This window comes from Capra hircus, chromosome 3, assembly GCF_001704415.2.
Source record: "Capra hircus breed San Clemente chromosome 3, ASM170441v1, whole genome shotgun sequence".
Taxonomy (NCBI): domain Eukaryota; kingdom Metazoa; phylum Chordata; class Mammalia; order Artiodactyla; family Bovidae; genus Capra; species Capra hircus.
The window spans coordinates 41,133,531-41,153,968 of NC_030810.1; the positions used below are offsets into that span (position 1 = coordinate 41,133,531).

General features: G+C 36.2%; 1 protein-coding gene across 3 annotated transcripts in view; it reads left to right on the top strand.

Moving 5' to 3' along the window:
- The window catches only part of LEPR (leptin receptor), a 156,998-nt gene that overhangs the window by 109,531 nt on the left and 27,029 nt on the right, over positions 1 to 20,438 (top strand). For all 3 annotated transcript variants that reach the window (XM_018045226.1, XM_018045220.1, XM_018045222.1), the window contains 5 exons: positions 159 to 304; positions 5,107 to 5,251; positions 14,104 to 14,394; positions 14,555 to 14,672; positions 17,537 to 17,736. In XM_018045226.1, the coding sequence (XP_017900715.1) occupies positions 159 to 304; positions 5,107 to 5,251; positions 14,104 to 14,394; positions 14,555 to 14,672; positions 17,537 to 17,736 (900 nt within the window). The remainder of the gene's footprint in view (positions 1 to 158; positions 305 to 5,106; positions 5,252 to 14,103; positions 14,395 to 14,554; positions 14,673 to 17,536; positions 17,737 to 20,438) is intronic.

Genomic DNA, 20,438 nt, shown 5'->3' on the forward strand with positions numbered 1-20,438 from the left:
GCTATGGTAAGTTATAGTAGTAGAATATTTTGGTTCTGTAATTAGCCTTTGGATAAGGACTCCTTAAAGAATAGAATATGCTAAAAATTCATTTTGACTTCATTTTATGATTATCATGAAAATAACTTGACTTAAAAGTGTTCTCTTTTTTTCTTAAGTGAAGCCTGATCCACCATTAGGTTTGCATATGGAAATCACAGACACTGGTAGTTTAAAGATTTCCTGGTCCAGCCCAACATTGGTACCATTTCAACTTCAATATCAAGTGAAATATTCAGAGAATTCTACAAAAAATATGAAAAAAGTAAGTATATTTTAGTAAATAAAAAGAAAAGTTGAGAAGCAATTAAAGAAAAGGTGAGATGCCCTCCAAGTCCCATAGAAAATGCCTCTGCCTATCAAGTGTGTATACTGTTTTTGAGGAGATTCAGTCATTCTTCAATATCATACATTCAAGCTTTCATTCAAGATCAGCAAAAGAAATGAGTATGTATGCAAAATTTCTGCATCTTCTATAAAATGATTTTAGAAAAGTTGTTCAGTGTTACTAAATGTCTCTTACATGTGGATCTGTGTTATATTTTGATAAGCATGACAAATTTCTCCTAGAATTAAAGTTCCTTTTCCAAAAGCTTAGTATATTAAATCAATTCTCTTTTTTCTCCCCCTTTCTCTCCTTCTCCATCTCATTAACACAGACACATACACACACACACACACACACACATACACACACACACACGACTAATGACTATAAGAAGTCCAGATACAGAACTATTGAATTCATAATCATAGTATTTTCACTTAAAGACCTTCTCTGGCTTTTGATTTTACATGCCATCCTTATTTTTTCTTATTACTCAATATATTTGTTTACATGCAGTCCATGCATTTATACAGTATAGTCTGTCAAATCCTTTTTTCAGAAAGTGTTTTGCACGCAGTGGGTGCCAAGAACTCAGGACACACTAGTAGAACAGGAAACACAAGTGGTAGAGGATGGGTTGCATTATTAATTAGAGGGAGGGGAAGATCTCTTTAAGAAAGTGATATTTGAGCAGGGATTTGAAGGAGGTGGTGATGCAGGGAAATTAGGGTCTAAATAGAGGAGATAGCAATTTAGAGGACCTTAGTTGGCTGGGAAGTTGAGTGAGGTTAAGAGCAGTAGTGGAGGGGTAGGAGAGGAGGAGGAGTCATGAAGAGCCTCATGGGTCATAACTTTGGCATTTTAATTTGTAAAACTAATTGTTTTATAACTTAGAGGTTAAAACTTATCTTTTTATATCTGGGCTAATTTTCTAAGACTTGCAATTTAGTCACTCAGTTGTGTCTGACTCTTTGTGACCCCATGGACTACAGCATGCCAGGCCTCCCTGTCCATCATCAGCTCCTGGAGCTTGATCAAATACATGTCCATCAAGTCGATCCATCCAACCATCTCATACTCTGTCATCCTTGTCTCCTCCTGCCTTCAATCTTTCCCAGAATCAGCGTGTTTTTCAGTGAGTCAACTCTTCACATGAGGTGGCCAAAGCATTGGAGTTTCAGCTTCAGTATCAGTCCTTCCAATGAATATTTAGGACTGATTTCCTTTAGGATTGACTGGCTGAATCTCCTTGCAGTCCAAGGGACTCTCAAGAGTCTCCTCCAACACCACAGTTCAAAAGCATCAATTCTTCAGTGCTTAGCTTTCTTTATAGTCCAACTCTCACATCCATATATGACTACTGGAAAAACCACAGGTTTGACTAGATGGACATTCGTCTGCAATGTAATGTCTTTCCTTTTCAATATGCTGTCTAGGTTGGTCATAGCTTTTCTTCCAGGGAGCAGCTGTCTTTTAATTTCATGGCTGTAGTCACCATCTGCAGTGATTTGAAGCCCCCCAAAATAAAGTCTCTTACTGTTTCCATTTTTTCCCCATCTATTTGCCATGAAGTGATGGGACCAGATGCCATGATCTTAGTTTTCTCAACGTTGAGCTTTAAGCCAACTTTTTCACTCTTCTCTTTCACTTTCATCAAGAGGCTTGTTAGTTCTTCTTCACCTTCTGCTGTAAGGGTAGCATCCTCTTCATATCTGAGGTTATTGATATTTCTCCTGGCAGTCTTGATTCCAGCTTGTGCTTCTTCCAGCACTGCATTTTGCATGATGTACTCTGCACATAAGTTAAATAAGCAGGGTGACAGTATACAGCCTTGACGTATTCCTTGCCCTATTTGGAACCAGTCTGTTGTTCCACGTCCATTTCTAACTGCTGCTTCTTGACCTGCATACAGCTTTCTCAGGAGGCAGGTAGGGTGGTCTGGTATTCCCATCTCTTTCAGAATTTTCCACAGTTTGTTGTGATCCACACAGTCAAAGGCTTTGGCATAGTCAATAAAGCAGAAGTAGATTTTTTTTTTTAACTCTCTTGCTTTTTCAATGATCCAACAGATGTTGGCAATTTGATCTCTGGTTCCTCTGCCCTTTCTGAATCCAGCTTGAACATCTGGGAGTTCACGGTTCACATACTGTTGAAGCCTGGCTTGGAGAATTTTGAGCATTACTTTGCTAGCGTGTGAGATGAGTGCAATTGTGCAATAGTTTGAACATTCTTGGCATTGCCCTTCTTTAGGATTGGAATGAAAATTGACCTTTTCCAGTCCTTTTCCAGCAGTGGCCACTGCTGAGTTTTCCAAATTTGCTGGCATATTGAATGTAGCACTTTAACAACATCATCTTTTAGGATTTGAAACAGCTCAACTAGAATTCCACCACCTCCACTAGGTTTGTTCATAGTGATGCTTCCTAATGCCACTTGACTTCAGGATATTAAATGTAGGCGATCTGATATTGTTTAATGTATTGCTGAGGCTTTTCACCATTTTTAGTCTATGTTGCCCCACAGTCGAATGGGCCAGGAAGTTCAGTAATTTTGAAATACCTCATTGGTAGTTTTATGAAGTTGTATCTCTTAGATGTTTTCACTCTGGTTTGTAAACTGTATTTTGTTTGACTATAGCTGATCATCATGGAGAAGGAAATGGCAACCCACTCCAGTATTTTTGCCTAGAGAATTCCATGGACAGAGGAACCTGGTAGGCTTCAGTCCATGGAGTTGCAAAGAGTCGGACACGACTGAGCAATTAACCCACACAGCTGATCATTAGACCAGGATTCTTAAAATTATTCATGCCCTCCTTCTGTGACCCATTGCTCTAGGAAGGTTTATAGCTCTGTGCCTACCCTGTGCATCATCTTTTTAAAAAATATTTACTTATTTATTTGGCTGTATCAGGTCTTAACTGTAGCACGCAGGATCTTTGCTGTGTCATGTGGGATGTTGCCAGGGTCCAGCCCTGGTGAATCCAGGGTAATTCAAAGGGGAGACGGAATTGGTGTCCAAGGAAAAAATTTAATTACAGATATAAAGAGAGATTAGAAAGGAACAGTGTAGTAGGAAGATTAGTGGAGAAAAAGAGGCTGAATAACTTGGTTTACATGGAATACCAATCACCACCTACATAGGCCACAGGCGTCTTTCCATTCTCCCAAAGGAGAGGAGGCACTGAGGCCTCCCCGGTCCGATCTTAGAAGCCCAGGCAAAATTAGCAGGCTTGGTGAGTACCCACATTCCAGATGGGAATTCAGCCAGAAGGGGAAAGAAAGAACGACATGGGGGAATCAGTCTTTCTGGAAACTGATCCCATTTCTTTATTTTTCAGGTTTGCTTATATACTTTTTGTTATACATAGGGATGAATACAGAGGTCACACGGGGGTCAGCAGACCTGACCCTTGTCAAAATCAGGTGCTTCATATAAATGTATACAAAGGTCTTATGGGTTTTACATCATCTTCTGGCCATGAGGCCTGCTGACGTTTTATGGCCCTTTCCGATAATGGTCAGTCAACCAGAAAACTTATTTTTTACAGGGGTGATTTTTTTCTTAAACCAAGCTCCACCCTCCAAATAAAGTTGCATTTCTATAGGGTGAGAGTGTAGTGGGTTACAATCAAGAAAGGAATTTACTTAGCCTAAGGTTTAACATGATTAATCTTAAAGGTTAATACTTATTTCTCCTATATGCTAGTTATATTCATTATAAGGGCAGGGAATATGGAGATTTAGCAGCAAATATTGGCTCAACAAATGAAAAACCCTTCACCAATATAATTTCTAATCAACCCACTAATACTATACTAATAATTTTGTAACTTCTCAAAAGAGTCTGTATTTAGAAAGTTTTAAAGCATCTCGTGCCTCTCATGGTTGGGAGGCTGCAAACAATCACATGTGGCTGGACGAACCTGCTCAGGCAGGCTAGAGAACCTTAAGAAGAGTTTGTAAGTTGAAACACTCTTGTCATACCCAGGAATTTTTATTAACTGGAGCTGCAAGTTAACTCCTTCTCCGAGAGAGGTGGTGGGGATCAGCCCCCTGTAAAGTCAGAGGTATAGGTGAGAGCATAAAATAGTAAAGTAGGTAGACTCTGGTTTGGGGGGTAGATGCTCGGGAATAGGGGGTTTCCTGAGGCTCGATCCCGCATGCCTTTGCGTATGCAGAAGCCTCCTTCCTCATGACCTTTGCCATGGGCGGAGTTCCTCACGCTGGCTCCCGGCAGGATCTTTCATTGTGCTGTGTGGGTTTAGTTGCTTCATAGAATGTGGGATCTTAGTTCCCCCACCAAGGATCAGACCTGTGTCCCCTGCATTGCAGGCAGGTTCTTAACCACTGGATGATCAAGGATGTCCCTCTGTGCATTGTAGTCTATTAATATCTTGTATGTTATTGATGTCAGCAAAGGCTTGAAGCTTCCCACTGATTTTAGCTGTTCCTCAAAGTTTGAAAAGTCAGTATTCATTATCATTCAGTTAAAAATACATGCTGATTATCACTGTGATTTTTTTCCCTTGAATTTACAGGCTTTTAAAAATACTATTGACTAATGTCAGTCAAACATTTGTTACTGGGTTATTGATCTCTCTTAAATTCCACTGTCGCCAGCTAACTCCTCCGTAAGATTTTAATTCTTTGAAATTTGTAGAGACCTGGTTGTAATCAATTTTGGTAAAGGTTTCACATCAACCTGATGCTCTGATGTTTTCAAATGATATTTAACAGGCTGATGAGATTGTCACAGCTACGTCTCTGCTAGTAGATAGTGTGCTTCCTGGGTCTTCATATGATGTGCAGGTGAGGAGCAAGAGATTGGATGGCCTAGGAATCTGGAGTGACTGGAGCACCCTTCTTACCTTTACTACACAAGGTAGGTTTTGTAAGAGTCACCTCTGTTCACAGGGGAGTATGATTCCTGAATTGCCTTTGGCATATTATACTTGTCTTAAATTTTGTGGTGGTAACTCAAAAGGAGGAATACCATATTAACTTCTAATTTAAACTTCGAGCAAGGTAATCCTTTAGTGAAAAGTTGTCTGAGAGCGCCCTCATTTATGTGCAGCCATAGCAATATCTTGCTGAATTACTCTTTCTTACTCAAAAGACAGAGTTGATATAAAAGTTCCAAATTTACAAATTTAGAACACTGCTTGTACTGATGTTTCCTGAATTTACACTTGAAAATCAGATATATTTATTTGGTATACTTTTTAAATATTAAAGTTTTATTTGAATATTTGAATATTATATATGTTATATAATTAAGCAGTTCTTTTCACTCCAGATGCTTGCTTTTCAAAGCTTTTACTTTCAGTTTTCATGTTTTAAAAATAATCTTTAACATCAGAAAAACTGCAGTTTATTCACAGCTTCCTCATGGAGTTGAGGTGTAATGTTTTACATAGAGGCCCCGGAGTCTAATGGTGGTACCCCTGGCACAAGCCAGGCTGTGAATGCCGGAAGGTAGTTCATAGGTCTTTGACTAGTTTTCAATCTATCAAATGTGCAAAATTATTCCCACTCAGACTTGCTCAGGTTGATAGTAGATATATGGAGAAAGCAAGTACCGTGTAAAACACTAAACCATGTAAACGTGTAAAATACATAAAACACTAAACAGGCTTATTTATTAATTGCGTACTATTTACAAAGCATTGATTGTTAAAAAGTAAGTATCAGTAGTAGTTTAAAAGCACTGACTTTGGAGTCTGACAGAATTTTGTAGGAGTCCTGCCCACCCCCCTTATTTGGAAAGTTTCTTAACCTCCCTATACCTCAATTTCCTTATCTATAGAATAAGGTATTTTTATATGGATAGAATGAAATGATGCCCATAAAGTGCTTACTGCAGTGCCTGACTCTTAGTAAGCACTTGTGAAATAGTGGATCATAGTTTATAAATATCAAGCTTGTAAATGGACAAACTCAATATTCAGAATTTCAGCGTCTAATGAAATTTAGAGGCGGACATGATATATATCTAATTGCTTAGCACAAATAACACTGTGAGAAGAGCTAAAGTAAGTGCTAAGCATTAGAAGGGATTAATTCTCACTTGAAAAGTCAAGAACTGTGAGTGAACAGACTTAGAAGATAGGAATTTCTCATCTCTATTCCTCAAAGAATTATTGAGTATCACAATGTGTGTTATAGGATGCTGAAAATTCAACTTTCGTTCTATCTTGAATTATATATCATTGATTAATAGGTCTTAATGACCAGCTGTGAAATACATAGAATGGAATGAATTAACAGCATCAAATTTCAATGAATGTCCTGTGGAGGTTTTTATACAGTGGGATTGGGTGAAGTGGGTGGTGGTGTAGGGAAGTTGACAAGGGAGGTGGAGGCAGCAGCCCCTGCTCCCATTCTGAATGGCCGATAACTTGTACCTTTATTTTGCTGTCTGGTGAAATGTTTCTCTTCCACAAGAAAATGGCTTCATTCTTTGCTGTTTTTCTTCTTAATAAGATCTGAGAACCTACCCTTGCTGAAGAAAAGGGAAATTCTAAAAGAATCATGATTGTTTTAAAGTTTTCTGATGTTCAAGTTATACGTTTGTACCTTCCTAGTATAATGATTCTTAGCAATGTTATGTACTCAGTTGGATTAAATGAAATCTTTGATCCAGAATAATATAACTACTTGTATTACATTTCGTATACGATTTTATTTTGGGTTGTTCAACTTAGATTCTTAGACCTTCCGATGGACATATTTTTAGTTCTATTTTGCTTTATGCAAAACCCTTTTATACTTCTTTTCTTTCCTAGTTCATATCAATATCTGTAGGATTAAATTTGCTTGGTTTACTAATATTTTATATCATATTTTTATGCTTTTATAATAAACCAGATATTTTAATATATACTATAAAACACATACGTACACATGTATATGCCCTTCCAAAGGCAAATATTATGTGTTTTGTTTACATGAAGGTAATAAAGGTATGTTTTGTTTAAAAGAAGCATTGCTAATTTATTTGCTTGTGCGGTATCCAATAATTGTTGTTCTTCAGTCACTGAAGAAATTCCTTGGTGGCTCAGATGGTAAAGCATCTGCCTGCAATGTAGGAGACCTGGGTTTGATCCCTGGGTCGGGAAGATCCTCTTGAGAAGGAAATGGCAACCTACTCCAGTACTCTTGCCTGGAAAATTCCATGGATAGAAGAGCCTGGTAGGCTACAGTCCATGGGATCACAAAGAGTTAGACACGACTGAGCAAAATCACTTTGTGCTGCATGACTCACTTTGAGTCACCAAGTCATGTTCAACTCTTTGTGACTCCAGGGACTACAGCATTCTAGGCTTCCCTGTCCTTCACTATCTCCCAGAGTTTGGTCAAATTCATGTTTGTTGAGTTAGTGATACTATCCAATCCTCTCATCCTCTGCCACCCGCTTCTTTTGCTTTCATTCTTTCCCAGCATCTTTTCCAGTGAATCAGCTATTCTCATCAGGTACCCAAAGTATTGGGGCTTCAACTTCAACATCAGTCCTTCCAAAGCATATTCAGAGTTAAGTGATTTCCTTTAGGATTTACTGGTTTTGTCTTCTTCCTGTCCAAGGGACTCTCAAGAGTCTTCTCCAGCACCACAGTTCAAAAACATCAATTCTTTGGTGCTCAGCCTTCTTGATGGTCCAACTCTCACATCCGTACATGACTATGGAAAAATTATAGCTTTGACTATATGGACCTTTGTTGGCAAAGTGATGTCTTTGCTTTTTAATGTGCTGTCTAGGTTGTCATTATCTTCCAAGGACCAAGTGTCTTTTAATTTCTTGGTTGCATTCACCGTCTGCAGTGATTTTGGAGACCAAGAAACGATATTACCATTAATAGCTAGCCTTTTAGTTATTCAACACAGATGTGTCCCTTTAGTGACTGTAGACATTCCAAACAGAAGAATCTGAAAATGAGGAATGAATGCAGACAGTGAGTAAACAGCTACCTCAAAGGCCAGGATTTGTTGATGTAGCAGTAAGTATGAGCTTACTAATGTAACAAATGTGGATAGTTCAGATACCATGAGTGATACCATTTGATTATCAAGGGAAAGACAGAAACTTGTCAAATAGAAAGTAGGTTAGGACACCGGTAGAGAGGAGGAGAGCTTATACACTTTAGCATCTCCCAAGCACATTTTTCTATTCCAGTATTATCTGCTGTAATGATGTAATATGTATTAAATCACAAATAAAAGGTAGAAGTAGATTGAGAACTCCTTCTTGAATAATAATAATATTGACAATTATAGGGTGCTTCCCGTGTTTCAGGCACTACGTGCTTTGCACATACTAACATTTTATCCTTTCAATGACCTGTGGGATAAGTACTGTTATCCCTCTTTTATAAACAAAGAAATTGAGAATTAGATAGGGTTAAGTACTTGTAACAGTTGATATAATTACAAAATAGCCTAACTCCAAAGTTCGTGTTTATAACCACTAGTAAGGCAATTAAGTGCATAATGTATAATTATATAAGATTTCTGGTAGCCCTAAAAATTGACCCTCAAAGCAGTTAATTTAATTATATAGAGTGTTTTATTGGAATACCTCATTTTCTTCATGATTCCTGGTAAATGAGGTTTTAGCATTGCTTAGGTTTCTTGGTTTAGGTTTGCTGAGTTATGCTGGCTGCAATGTCTGCACTCTATAGTGCTGACCATACGTGAGGCTCATTTCCTGAAAGCTGTGCAACAGCAAAGGATGTCTCCAAACTCGGGGACTTCCTCTTCCTGTGTGAAGAGATTCGAATCCTTTTCCCTTAAGTCTAGTTACTTAATAGGATTAGGTTCACAACCATTGTTCACTGTCCAGCAAACAGAAATATTCCATGAGATTGAGGCGTTAATTTGTTTAGAATGTGTTATCGCACCTGTTTTACTATTTCCAAACACTTAAATCAAAGGTTACTTGATGTAAATATTGCTGCAGACAGAATACTAATTCTCAGAACCTTTGTAACTGCTACATTTTATTCATTAATGCGTTTAAGCTGTACCCATAGTTAATGAAGCATTGACTATTCCTAGTCAAGGAATTCTTATTGATTCTTTTAAAGTGAATTTAATAGGTTCTTTCTCTATAGCTGCTGGGAGATGTTTTTCAAGGAAAACCAGGACCTTCCCAGAACTTATGAATATTGCAATTTACATACTAAAAACAATTTTAGAAGTGCTAAATTCCTGTAGTAACTTTATTAACTGCATTCTTGTTGCTGTGAAAAAAGAGGAGAAACAGATGTTAGATAATATCTAGATTTCTTGTGCAGCTCTTATATCAGGTTAGAGAAAATACTTTTTTCTTAAGGAAAAATAGGTAATCTGCTCCAAGAATTTAAAAATCAATTTTATGGAGCTATGATAAAGCACACATTTTAAAAATAATTTATCTAAAATGTTTGATTCATGATTTATGTTCTTTTGAGTAATTTACTAATATTTGTCAATAGAATTTCATTTTTAAATAGAATTCATTAATGCAGATCCTATAAAGGTATTGATATTTGGTCATGGAAAGATAAATCATTATTGTTGTCTTAATTTACAAACTGTTGTGTAGTAGTGTCTCACATGAGAATAAAAGATAGATATATTTATATTATCTTGAAAATTAAATAGCACATATCAATTTCAATACATTTGTTCAATGTAATTTTTATAGATCATCAGGTTTTTATTTTTATTTTTATTTTTTTTTCATAATTTATTTTTTTTAATTTTTTAATTTTTATTATTTTTTTTTATTTCTTAAATTTTAAAATCTTTAATTCTTACATGCGTTCCCAAACATGAACCCCCCTCCCACCTCCCTCCCCACAACATCTCTCTGGGTCATCCCCATGCACCAGCCCCAAGCAAGCTGCACCCTACGTCAGACATGGACTGGCGATTCAATTCTTACATGACAGTATACATGTTAGAATTCCCATTCTCCCAAATCATCCCACCCTCTCCCTCTCCCTCTGAGTCCAAAAGTCTGTTATACACATCTGTGTCTTTTTTCCTGTCTTGCATACAGGGTCGTCATTGCCATCTTCCTAAATTCCATATATATGTGTTAGTATACTGTATTGGTGTTTTTCTTTCTGGCTTACTTCACTCTGTATTTTGGCTCCAGTTTCATCCATCTCATCAGAACTGATTCAAATGAATTCTTTTTAATGGCTGAGTAATACTCCGTTGTGTATATGTACCACAGCTTTCTTATCCATTCATCTGCTGATGGACATCTAGGTTGTTTCCATGTCCCGGCTATTATAAACAGTGCTGCGATGAACATTGGGGTACATGTGTCTCTTTCAATTCTGGTTTCCTCGGTGTGTATGCCCAGCAGTGGGATTGCTGGGTCATAAGGTAGTTCTATTTGCAATTTTTTAAGGAATCTCCACACTGTTCTCCATAGTGGCTGTACTAGTTTGCATTCCCACCAACAGTGTAGGAGGGTTCCCTTTTCTCCACACCCTCTCCAGCATTTATTGCTTGCAGACTTTTGGATCACAGCCATTCTGACTGGTGTGAAATGGTACCTCATTGTGGTTTTGATTTGCATTTCTCTAATAATGAGTGATGTTGAGCATCTTTTCATGTGTTTGTTAGCCATCTGTATGTCTTCTTTGGAGAAATGTAATTCACCACATTAACAAATTGAAAAATAAAAACCATATGATTATCTCAATAGATGCAGAGAAGGCCTTTGACAAAATTCAACATCCATTTATGATAAAAACTCTCCAGAAAGCAGGAATAGAAGGAACATACCTCAACATAATAAAAGCTATATATGACAAACCCACAGCAAACATTATCCTCAATGGTGAAAAATTGAAAGCATTTCCCCTAAAGTCAGGAACAAGACAAGGGTGTCCACTTTCACCGCTACTATTCAACATAGTTCTGGAAGTTTTGGCCACAGCAATCAGAGCAGAAAAAGAAATCAAAGGAATCCAAATTGGAAAAGAAGAAGTAAAACTCTCACTGTTTGCAGATGACATGATCCTCTACATGGAAAACCCTAAAGACTCCACCAGAAAATTATTAGAGCTAATCAATGAATATAGTAAAGTTGCAGGATATAAAATCAACACACAGAAATCCCTTGCATTCCTATACACGAATAATGAGAAAGTAGAAAAAGAAATTAAGGAAACAATTCCATTCACCATTGCAACGAAAAGAATAAAATACTTAGGAATATATCTACCTAAAGAAACTAAAGACCTATATATAGAAAACTATAAAACACTGATGAAAGAAATCAAAGAGGACACTAATAGATGGAGAAATATACCATGTTCATGGATCGGAAGAATCAATATAGTGAAAATGAGTATACTACCCAAAGCAATTTACAAATTCAATGCAATCCCTGTCAAGCTACCAGCCACATTTTTCACAGAACTAGAACAAATAATTTCAAGATTTGTATGGAAATACAAAAAACCTCGAATAGCCAAAGCAATCTTGAGAAAGAAGAATGGAACTGGAGGAATCAACTTGCCTGACTTCAGGCTCTACTACAAAGCCACAGTCATCAAGACAGTATGGTACTGGCACAAAGACAGACATATAGATCCATGGAACAAAATAGAAAGCCCAGAGATAAATCCACACACATATGGACACCTTATCTTTGACAAAGGAGGCAAGAATATACAATGGAGTAAAGACAATCTCTTTAACAAGTGGTGCTGGGAAAACTGGTCAACCACTTGTAAAAGAATGAAACTAGATCACTTTCTAACACCGTACACAAAAATAAACTCAAAATGGATTAAAGATCTAAATGTAAGATCAGAAACTATAAAACTCCTAGAGGAGAACATAGGCAAAACACTCTCAGACATAAATCACAGCAGGATCCTCTATGATCCACCTCCCAGAATTCTGGAAATAAAAGCAAAAATAAACAAATGGGATCTAATTAAAATTAAAAGCTTCTGCACAACAAAGGAAAATATAAGCAAGGTGAAAAGACAGCCTTCTGAATGGGAGAAAATAATAGCAAATGAAGCAACTGACAAACAACTAATCTCAAAAATATACAAGCAACTTCTGCAGCTCAATTCCAGAAAAATAAACGACCCAATCAAAAAATGGGCCAAAGAACTAAATAGACATTTCTCCAAAGAAGACATACAGATGGCTAACAAACACATGAAAACATCAGGTTTTTAATAACTTGTTTTTTAAGCTACTTTAGCATTTAATTACATGAAAATGCTATGACTTTAATCGTGTTTTTCAATTAAGTCTTAGGCTTCAATTTCAAAGTGAAATGCTTTGAGCTTTTTATTATCTTTCAAATTAAAGCTTCAATTTAATTTTGGAAATCTTATTTGTACTCTTTTTTAAAAAAACTGAATTGAGACTTTTGAGGTAGTTGGTAATGAGATGTGTGTTTAAGTAATTACCTGAGTGCCACCCTAGGTGAGATTCATAAATACAAGGATTAACTTCTGTCCAGTAATTTCATGCTATGAAGTTTTTTCCTGTTTATACTTGACTGTAGACATAGCAAATGCAAATATCTTCTATGGATTGTAAATGTTAAGACATTGGAGTTTAGCATACTATTACAGAAAAAAAAATAATAAGAACTAATCAAAGTTTTTGGATTTGTTTTGAGGGTAATTCAAAGGATATATAGGGAAACAGATATTCATATTCCATCAGCAGAAAACAGCTTACCTTAAATTTTACAACTGAAATATACTGTTTTCATAATGCATATGGCAGAAATAATTTGTTCCTGTGTAAACATTCATTTACTTTTATTCTGTTTCTAATTTAAAAAATAGAGACTTAACTATGGCTTCCCAGGTGGCGCAATTGTAAAGAATCCACCTGCCTATGCAGGAGACATGGGTTTGATTCCTGGATCGGGAATATAAGTGGCAACCCACTCCAGTCCTCTTGGCTGGAGAATTCCATGGACAAAGAAGCCTGCAGCAGTCCACTGGGTCACAGAGTCGGAGATGACTGAGTACACAAAGAAAAAGAAAATGTTTCCAATAATGGGAGACAAAAATAGTACTATGGAATAGTGTACAAGTGTCAAGAATGATATTTTGGAGAAATATTGATTCCCCTTGTCCTTAGCCACACGGCACTGGCACTAAATAACTTAAAATGATGTTACAGGACAGTATTTGCAGTTTTGCCTGCCTTGTTTACTGGTGCATCCTTGATTTTACATTTCCTAACAAGTTTTCTTATTTAAAGCTTATTTCTCTACTTGCTTCCTTGAAATTTTCATGTATTCAAATAAGAGAAGGGCTATCACCATTTATTCTTCAGGATTTTGCTTTGTAGGGATTTGATTTGAGAACCTGCCTAAGGTTCGCTGATTCTGAAAGGAGTCTGATAGAAGACATGCCATGGTAGAATTAGCCTATATTTCATTTTCGCTAATTTTCTGCCTATCAGCAAGTGACAGTTATTCACTAAAATATATTTTATAATGAATAAATCTCTGTTCTTAGAAAATTCTGAAGACATTTATGGACACTCAAGTCATTTGAGAATGAGAATGCTTGGGATGCTTACTAACTATACATGAGTGGACAGCTATAGTTCTGCAGCCTTTCAGCACACTCATTTTATTTGGGGCAGTATAATCCTGAATGCCTGGTGAATCCTTTTTACATGGTATCAATTGCTTACGTGATGTTTTCTTTCTTGATCTTATATCATATATTTCTTCCCCCATTACAGATGTCATATATTTTCCACCTAAAATTCTGACAGCGGCTGGGTCTAACATTTCTTTTCACTGTATCTATAAAAATGAAAAGAAGATTGTTTCCTCAAAAAAGATTGTTTGGTGGTTGAATTTAGCTGAGAAAATTCCTCAAAGCCAGTATGATGTTGTGGATGACCATATTAGCAAAGTTACTTTTCCCAACTTGAATGCAACCAAACCCCGAGGAAAGTTCACCTATGATGCAGTGTACTGCTGCAATGAGCAAGAGTGCCACCATCGCTATGCTGAGTTATACGTGATTGGTAAGAATCCCAGGCTTGTCTTCTTTTTTTCCACGAGATACATTTTTATTATGGACTCCATCTTAGAGTCCCATTGAAGATGCTAAGGAAATTTTATTTTCATTAAAAAAATGTTTTGGTGTTTTTGCTTTATAGTAATATTTTAATGTGTTTTAAATAGATGTCAATATCAATATATCATGTGAAACTGATGGGTACTTAACTAAAATGACTTGCAGATGGTCACCCAGTGCAATCCAATCACTTGCAGGAAGCAATTTGCAGCTGAGGTATCATAGGTATGTATAATTTTTGTTATTTTATTTTTCTGTGGATATGGTGAGATAAACATTTCTTATAAAAATGTCATGATAGTGATACCCTTGTAGGTTTATTCCTGAAAGAGGAAAGTAGAATATACTTAATTAGGAAATTTTTGAGGAGTTAAATAAATTGGTGATTCTTGAAAAAATTCATACACAAAAAGTTGTAATTTGTTTTTATGTCAGATTATTTTTTTCTGATGATCAGTTAATTCTCCACAATTGCATTTAATGTGGAGAAATAATTAATATGTAGTTAATGAATGAAATCCCCAAAACTAATGTCTATACATTTTTAATTTGACTTGGAGAATTGACTAGAGGAAACTATAAAGGATTATAGAAGCCTCGTATCATTTGCTGAAGATTAAGATTTTAGAAAAAAATTGGAGGTAGTGGCACAGAGATTGTGAGAGACAATATGAATGGTTTTTATAAATAGGTCAGATTATTTTTTAATTGAACTATAGTTGATTTACAATGTTGTGCTAGTGTTCAGGTGTGCTGCAAAATGATTCAGCTATGTGTGTGTATATATGTGTGTGTGTGTGTATCTATTCTGTTTCAGATTCTTTTCATTATAGGTTATTATCAGATACTGAATATAGTTCTCTGTGCTATATAGTAAATCCTTGTTGTTTATCTGTTTTATAAATAGTAGTATGTATCTGTTAATCCCAAACTCCTAAATTATTTATTTCTTCCTTCCTTTCCCCTTTGGTAACCATAACTTTGTTTACTTCATAATGATTAAACTAGTCTAGTAGAGTAATTTCATTTGTTTTTACCCTTCTCTGTTTTAAAAAGAATTTAAGTTTATTGTCTTCCTCTAGTATTCTCCTTCTCTCTATAAATGCTTTTATCTAAAATGTGTTTTAAGACAAGATAGACATATTTTAATTTTTATCATACTCTTTAGTAATTTTCAGGAATGTGTACTACTTTTAAACACCCTGTCTCCATTTGTATCAGGACTTCCAGTTTTATATCTTGTGCTCATTTATTCTTAAAATCTGAAGTTTCTACTTGAAAAACAAGTCCATTTTCTCAAATAATGTGTTCTGATCTGTTCCTACTGCTACCAGTCTGTTCTTACATAGTATTAGAAAAACGGGGCAATTTCTTCATCTCTCATGTGGGAATAATAGCTGTCTTCCTCTAACCTGATATGAGTACTTTAAAATGGTACAGGGAGGGAGGTGGGAGGGGGGGTTCAGGATTGGGAACACGTGTACACCCATGGCGGATTCATGTTGATGTATGGCAAAACCAATACAATATTGTAAAGTAATTAGCCTCCAATTAAAATAAATATATTTAAATTAAAAATAAATGAATAGAATGTTCACTGTATACCACATTACTTTTGTAATCTCTTTACTTTCTTTCCATGACATTTTCAGTGGTGTTTGTGGACGACTGTTCTCTAAGCATTTTGAGTCATTTATCTTCCTAGTATTTTCAGAAGAACCGTGAAACTAGCTGCATGCTTGGTCAAGATTTTTAATCTCTTTAAGCTTCATTTTCCTTATCTGTACAATGGAACAAATAATAGGACTTGAAGGGTTTCTGTGAGAATAATTTATTTAATTATAATTAAGTGATATGATTTCTTCTGGTAAACATTCAATAAATGTTTGTATCTATCATGATGATACTGATGCTAATCTTTGAATTGCAAGTGGACTGTTAAAGTGCTTCTGTACGAGATGATGACTCCTCATCCCACTTTTCTCATCTAACCTCACCCATCACAGTCTTTCACACACACACACACACACACACACACACACAAACTCACACATGGTTGTAATTTTGAGAAAATAGGAAGAAAAAGGTGTCACAAAAAATGGAAAATAAGGGACAGAAAAATATAGATTTTCCATTTTCATGTAACCTCCTTACTCCCATTCCTAAGGAAATAGTAGCTGCTACTTTTAGCACTTAACTACTATATTTAAAGCAAATAATGGCAGAAGAGTTATTTGAAAGAAGAGGTGAAATGCTTTATATTCTCTAATGTATGGTGTTGATTGGGATGTGGTGATAAAAATACTTTCTTAATTTTCTTCTCTGAGAAAATAAGTGATATACCTGACTATATGCCTGCATGCTCAGTCGTGTCCAACTCTTTGCAACCTCATGGACTATAGCCCATCAGGCTCCTCTATCCATGGGATTCTTTAGGCAAGAGTACTGGAGTGGGTGCCATTTCCTTCTCCAGGGGATCTTCCCAACTCAGGGGTTGAACCCATGTCTCCTCTGCACAGCCAGGTGAATTCTTTACCACTGGGTCACTTGGGAAGCTCACCTGACTATACGATCCATATATAAGTCAAGAATTGGTATTATTTTAATTATATTGCTTTGAACGAGAATATATTAGGGCAATGTCAATTAAGATATAATTTACTATCAATTATGTTTTCAATTTGTGGTAGAATTTAACATGCGAGGAATTTACCTTCCTTTCCATCTCAGGAATGTCCCATTACCACTTATGATCTTTATTTTAAAAATCGATCACTGAGCTATATTAGCATAGCTTCCAAAGTGGTGTAAGTCCTATCTCTAATTGGATCCTTCTCTCCTTATTAGAAAATTGTCATTTACTTCAATTGCATACTGACTTACTGTCAAGTGAAATATTTAATAAGCGTTTTCTATTTTTATGGAAATATTGTAATATAGCTGGGAATTCAGAAATGCCTTTTCAATAAGAACAACAACTTTTAGATAGAGCAAAAACTGTCTATTTTAAACAACAAAGAAGTCTTCTCAGATATCTTATTGCTTTCAACATTGCTGTATACTTATTGATTGTTTTTGTATCTTTTAAGGAGCAGCCTGTACTGTTCTGATGTTCCGTCTATTCATCCTGTATCTGAACCCAAAGATTGCCACTTGCAGAGAGATGGTTTTTATGAATGCATATTTCAGCCAATCTTTCTATTATCTGGCTATACAATGTGGATTAGAATTAATCACACGTTGGGCTCACTGGACTCTCCACCAGTTTGTGTCATTCCTGATTCTGTGGGTACGTCAAAAACTATATGTATGTCTTCATTTTTATTAGCAGATTTGGATTCAGACTGATTCAGGGTAACAGTTGAATTTTGCTATTTTCTGATCACACTAGATTAAAAAATTATTTTCTTATTTGCAGTGGGATTGAAAAGAAAATCAGCCTTAGACAATTTTACAATTTTTATTTTACTTATAACACAATCTTTTAACAATAGGAATATGTTTAGCACATAATTTGCTGAGTTATATTGGTTACTGGGTTTTAAATATTGGTACTAATATTCTAAATAATATACTATTTTATGTTTTTTCTCTATACATATGGCAACATCTGATGTTTTTAATTTAAAAGTTTAATTTGGATATTCTGATGGTTTTTGAAATCTGAGTAGTCATAACTCAAAGCTTAAATTGGTAAGGCTGGGTAGGAAGCAGAAGGATTCAAAATAACTCAAGTGAAATAAAGAGAAAATAATCAAGATGATGACATCCATCATAGTATCTTAAAAAGATATTTTGATTTCAAAGGACAAAGAGAACCCTTGGAAATTTGGTATATTGCTCCAAGTATCACTGTGAAATCTTTGAAAAATGGACCATTTATGATTGTCTGGCAAAGACAGAAGAGTATCTTTTGATGCTGTATACTATTTTGTTGGGAAATTATACCAAAAATTAATATTGGTCCATTGTATTTTCAGATAATTAATACATATCTGACTTCAAATCTAAATTTTATTAGATACAGGATGAAACTGTCATAATCAAAAAAGTTTTCTTTCAATATGAAGTCCCAATTAATTGATCTGCCCTCTTCAGGTCCCTCACTAGTTTGGTTCCATTTTAAGTGACTTTATTATAAGGAGTACTTCTCTGATACTAAATATCATAGGGTAGCAGAGAATTCTTCTACACCCCTCCCCACAAACATGCACAGATACACCCTCGCATCTATTATGTGACAACTGCAACATGGATACAGTTTGATATCTGAACAATTTTTGATGTTACTCTTTTCAGTACTAATATAAGGCATTTAAGTTGGACTTAGACCATCCCCATGGAAAAGAAATGCAGCAAAGCAAAATGGCTGTCTGGGGAGGCCTTACAAATAGCTGTGAAAAGAAGAGAGGCGAAAAGCAAAGGAGAAAAGGAAAGATATAAGCATCTGAATGCAGAGTTCCAAAGAATAGCAAGAAGAGATAAGAAAGCCTTCCTCAGTGATCAATGCAAAGAAATAGAGGAAAAGAACAGAATGGGAAAGACTAGAGATCTCTTCAAGAAAATTAGATACCAAGGGAACATTTCATGCAAAGATGGGCTCAATAAAGGACAGAAATGGTCTGGACCTAACAGAAGCAGAAGATATTAAGAAGAGGTGGCAAGAATACACAGAAGAACTGTACAAAAAATATCTTCATGACCTGGATAATCACGATGGTGTGATCACTCATCTAGAGCCAGACATCCTGGAATGTGAAGTCAAGTGGGCCTTAGAAAGCATCACTACGAACAAAGCTAGTGGAGGTGATGGAATTCCAGTTGAGCTATTTCAAATCCTGAAAGATGATGCTATGAAAGTGCTGCATTCAATATGCCAGCAAATTTGGGAAACGCAGCAGTGGCCACAGGACTGGAAAAGGTCAGTTTTCATTCCAATCCCAAAGAAAGGCAATGCCAAAGAATGCTCAAATTACTGCACAATTGCACTCATCTCACATGCTAGTAAAGTAATGCTCAAAATTCTCCAAGCCAGGCTTCAACAATATGTGAACCGTGAACTTCCTGATATTCAAGCTGGTTTTAGAAAAGGCAGAGGAACCAGAGATCAAATTGTCAACATCTGCTGGATCATGGAAAAAGCAAGAGAGTTCCAGAAAAACATCTATTTCTGCTTTATTGACTATGCCAAAGCCTTTGACTGTGGATCACAATAAACTGTGGAAAATTCTGAGAGAGATGGGAATACCAGACCACCTGACCTGCCTCGAGAAATCTGCATGCAGGTCAGGAAGCAACAGTTAGAACTGGACATGGAACAACAGACTGGTTTCAAATAGGAAAAGGACTACGTCAAGGCTCTATATTGTCACCCTGCTTATTTAACTTGTATGCAGAGTACATCATGAGAAATGCTGGACTGGAAGAAACCCAAGCTGGAATCAAGATTGCCGGGAGAAATATCAATCACTTCAGATATGCAGATGACACCACCCTTATGGCAGAAAGTGAAGAGGAGCTAAAAAGTCTCTTGATGAAAGTGAAAGAAGAGTGTGAAAAAGTTGCCTTAAAGCTCAACATTCAGAAAACGAAGATCATGGCATCCGGTCCCATCACTTCATGGGAAATAGAAGGGGAAACAGTGGAAATAGTGTCAGACTTTATTTTTTTGGGCTCCAAAATCACTGCAGATGGTGACTGCAGCCATGAAATTAAAAGACGCTTACTCCTTGGAAGAAAAGTTATGACCAACCTAGATAGCATATTCAAAAGCAGAGACATTATTTTGCCGACTAAAGTCCGTCTAGTCAAGGCTATGGTTTTTCCAGTGGTCATGTATGGATGTGAGAGTTGGACTGTGAAGAAGGCTGAGCACCGAAGAATTGATGCTTTTGAACTATGGTGTTGGAGAAAACGCTTGAGAGTCCCTTGAACTGCAAGGAGATCCAGCCAGTCCATTCTGAAGGAGATCAGCCCTGGGATTTCTTTGGA